At 35.9% G+C, this 4,221-nt stretch overlaps 1 protein-coding gene across 1 annotated transcript; it reads left to right on the top strand.

The window, feature by feature from the left end:
- Window positions 1–809: 809 nt before the first annotated feature.
- Window positions 810–1,970, top strand: LOC139822353 (uncharacterized). Its single transcript, XM_071793998.1, has 2 exons — window positions 810–1,312; window positions 1,478–1,970. The coding sequence occupies exons 1-2, from the start codon at window positions 1,077–1,079 to the stop codon at window positions 1,773–1,775; spliced, it is 534 nt and encodes a 177-aa protein (XP_071650099.1). The 5' UTR covers window positions 810–1,076; the 3' UTR covers window positions 1,776–1,970.
- The last annotated feature ends 2,251 nt before the right edge of the window (window positions 1,971–4,221 follow it).

Genomic DNA, 4,221 nt, shown 5'->3' with positions numbered 1-4,221 from the left:
TTGAAAAACCATTTGAATAATGTAGAACATTCTACAGAAATGAATAATGCAGAACATTCTACAGAGGTGAATAATGCAGAACATTCTACAGAGGTGAATAATGCAGAACATTATACAGAGATGAATAATGCAGAACATTATACAGAGGTGAATAATGCAGAACATTCAATAGAGGAAATCAAGAAGCAACTTTGCACGAATTTATCTGTGCTTCCTGTAAGTACCTATTGTTAGTAGTAATGTATGGTTGGACGTGTGATATGAGTCCCCAATACCATGCGACTCTGTGGGTCGCAATGGTATGAGTCTCCACACGTATATATGCCCCGCTTATAGCTCTTCCGACGAGATCGTCATCGGTAAGAGCGTCGATCGGGGCAAAGAATATTGTTGTCGAATTTGTTTATATCTTTAAGTCGTCGCGGTCGAGCGCTCGCGAGAAAACGCGGTTGATTAGTGTGCTGCCATCTTTAGTAGAAGCACACGCGGCCACCACATGTAATCTCATGTATTAAAATTTTATTTTTTATGTTTGCAGGACGAAATAATTATAAAAATATTAAAAAACCTGGATATGAGGTCGTTGAGCAATATCTACGCAGTAGATAAACGCCTCAGAAAACTAATACGGGATCGAAGTCTCTTTACATTCAATTGTTTAAATTTACGTAATATCCAATATAAAAATTATACTCACGTCCACAACATTATAAATTTTTTCGCACCATGTAAATCTTTAAAACAATTAGATTTGACATTAAGTAGAATGTCTACTAATCATTTATTAAAATTAATAAAAATATTTGGCAAGTTTTTAACACACCTGCGGTTAAGAGACTTCGATTCCGTCAATAACCATGTTTTATTTAAAATTTCGAGGATATGTAAAAATTTGAGAGGTAATTAAATAAATGTGAATTGTTAAGATTACAGGTTAATTGGATATTATCAATATATATATATATATATGTATATATTATTTTTTAGTATTGGATCTCGCTGCATGTCGAGGTGTAACAGACAGAGGCCTCTCGTACGTAAAAAATTTAACAGGTCTAGAACATTTGGACCTAAGAATGACGTACGCAACATCTATATCTGTTTGCAAAATATTGCAAAATAATCCACGAATGCGCGTCTTACTTTTGCCCGGCGAGGCAGAAGATCTGGATGCAGACGCAATTACAACGCAATTGAGAAATTCGTGTCCAGATTTGGAAATTCTAGACATATCGGGAGGTATTATTTCGTCGCGAAATATTGACGACCTCTGCGAATGTGAAAATTTACAAAAACTGCATATTTTATGGATGTAAGTTTGTGTTATATTTTTTTAAATGCATGTTATCATATTCTTTAATTCTTTATTGAAATTTGTATGTTTTTGAAATTTACATCTCTTGCAAACATCATGAACGGTTGTTGTTTTTTTTTTCTTTGCGATTGAACCGTAGTAATAGTATGGTTTTTGTTACAGGAACGATGGCACACTCCATAGACATTTGTTCCATAGATTGTTTTCTTCCTGTCCACGCTTGGAAGAAATCAATTCGGTAAATCACCATGACGATTTCAACGAGCTGACACTGTCCAAAGATGTAAAAGGACTATACTTGCGACAGTTGTCTAGTTCCGCAATTGTTGAGCAGCATCCTAAATTAAGAACAATTCATGTGATGGATGACAATATTCACAATTGCGACTTCTTGGGACAGATCAAGGATGTGTCTATCTGGAGTTTAATATCTGGAGAATGTCTTAATGGAGAAATCTGACTATGAATGACTATGAATCTGACTCTGAATTTCTGACTATGTCAAGAGACATCGCAAAGTAACTCGCAAGTAGAAATAAGAATAATGTGTAATAATGTATTAATGTAATAATGTAATAATATGATATATAAAATAATCTAATCATAGAATTGAAATTATAAGAAAAGGAACAATAAATAAAATATTTACAAATTCGTTTGAATCTTTAATTTCGCTTATAGATATAAATTTAAGATTTAAAAAGAAGATAAACGATTGAGAAAATGATTTAAGGACAAGTCGCCGCATGTACAAATTCATTTAAAAAACATTTTTTTTTTTATTTTAAGCACATTTTATTCTCTCCGGAAGAATCTTAAGTTTCCCGGGGTCCTTCCACTAACGCACCCGAGGTCAACCGTGGAGTTTTAGCCGGTAAGAATCCGGCACTCCCCCTGTCTTTGCCAGAAGACGGGGGGTCTTCCCCCTCTTGAGGGGGCTACTGGGTAAACCGGGCTCGCCCGGGATCCCAGTAGTCGAAGATTTCTCCACGTTAAAAAAAAAAGCACATTTTATTCAAAACTATTTTTTTTATATAATGTACTACACATTCAAGATATAATATTTCATATAATTTAAATAATTTTAAAAAATTTAAAAATTTAACTTTCTGTCAATTTTTAGAATAAAGCACTATGCAATATTTATATAATAACAAAACACTTACCTAATTGAATAATTTAATGTTTTTTGTATTTATATTTTTTTTTATAGAAAAACTAGCTGGTTATATACCCGGGCTTCGCCCCGGAGGACATGTGTAAGACACGCAAATAGTCTCTCCCTCTCTCTCTCTCTCTCTCTCTCTCTCTCTCTTTCTTTACTGTTCCTCATCTTCTGTTATTGATAAAACTTAAAGAAATTGGTTTTTCTGACGCGGTTCTTAATTGGATCTTTTCTTATCTTACTGGCCGCTCTCAGGCAGTAATAGATGATGAGGGTAATATTTCGGACTGGGTTCTCACATCGTGTGGTGTACCTCAAGGTTCGGTTCTTGGCCCACTCTTATTTGCCCTCTATATTAATGACATTGGTAGTTTCCTGTCCTTTGCTCATCACATGCTTTTCGCAGATGACATTCAGGTTTATCTCCAATGTTTGAGGGCTGATATTCTCCGGAGTCTTGAGCTGATTTCTATTGATGCGTATGCTGTTTTCAACTATGCCAACTCAAACGGTCTTAAACTCAACCCTGCGAAATCTAAGGTACTCATATTTGGTAGTCCGTCCTATGTCAATGATATTGATCTCCACAGTTTACCATCTATTATTGTAAATCAGACGCCTTTACCCTTTGTCAATGAAGCCAGGAATCTGGGTGTAATATTTACGTCTAACTTATCCTGGAGGAAGCATGTTTTACACGTCTCTCAAAAAGTTCACTATGCTTTGTACAAACTTAAATTTAACAAAAATTCTCTTTCTACCAGGTTAAGAATCAGACTCGTTTTGGCTTTAATCATTCCGCATATTGACTACTGCTGCCTAGTCTATCATGGTCTAAGCGGTGAGCTGAACGCCATGTTACAGAGACTTGTCAATTGTTGCATCCGCTTTATTTTCAATCTTAAACGCGACGAACACATTACTCCTTACAGGCGTCAGTTAGGGTGGTTTTCTGTTGAAAATAGAAGGCTATACTTTCTAGGCTGCCAAACGTTTCGTATATTGAATATGCGCTCTCCTTCTTATCTGCGTGAGGATTTCACCTTCCTTGATCCGTCTTTGAGGAGGTCGGTCCGCTCTTCTGTTGCATCGGAAATTTTTCATATTTCTTCCCATAGAACAACTACCTATAGAAACTCCTTTCATCTTTCCGTTGTCTATTTCTGGCATTCTCTTCCTAACGGTATTACCTCTGCTTCCTCAATCATTTCCTTTAAAAGACTTCTAAGAGCGTACTTGCTTGCACGTGAAGTTGGATGACTGGTCTCTGGACATGGCTTTCGTCGCTCACTATTCTTGTCATTAGTTTATAAGTTATTTTGCGTTTAGTTCTTAGTTCCTATTCTTACTGTACATATTTTTATTATTAAGTTGCGTTGGATATGTTCGGTTTATATTTCACTTATCATGCTTTATGTGAATGTACATGTGCTTGAGAGAGCATGTATAATTTTGATATTTGTATTATCCTGTATTTGCCCTTTAGCCTATGCTTGGGCATAAATAAATCATATTTCTCTCTCTCTCTCTCTCTCTCTCTCTCTCTCTCTCTCTCTCTCTCTCTCTCTCTCTCTCTCTCTCTCTCTCTCTCTCTCTCTCTCTCTCTCTCTCTCTCTCTCTCTCTCTGTTCTTATATAGCTCGTCACGAGCTACTATCATTTTCTCTGCCACTGTCTCTTAATTCCTGGAAACTGTGTGACGAGTGTTTCTCATTATTCTAACCAAATTTCTGAGAATCATT

This window comes from Temnothorax longispinosus, chromosome 11 (assembly GCF_030848805.1).
Source record: "Temnothorax longispinosus isolate EJ_2023e chromosome 11, Tlon_JGU_v1, whole genome shotgun sequence".
Lineage (NCBI taxonomy): Eukaryota > Metazoa > Arthropoda > Insecta > Hymenoptera > Formicidae > Temnothorax > Temnothorax longispinosus.
Note: the sequence above shows the minus strand (reverse complement) of the source record. Positions and strands in the feature narration are given on the sequence as shown.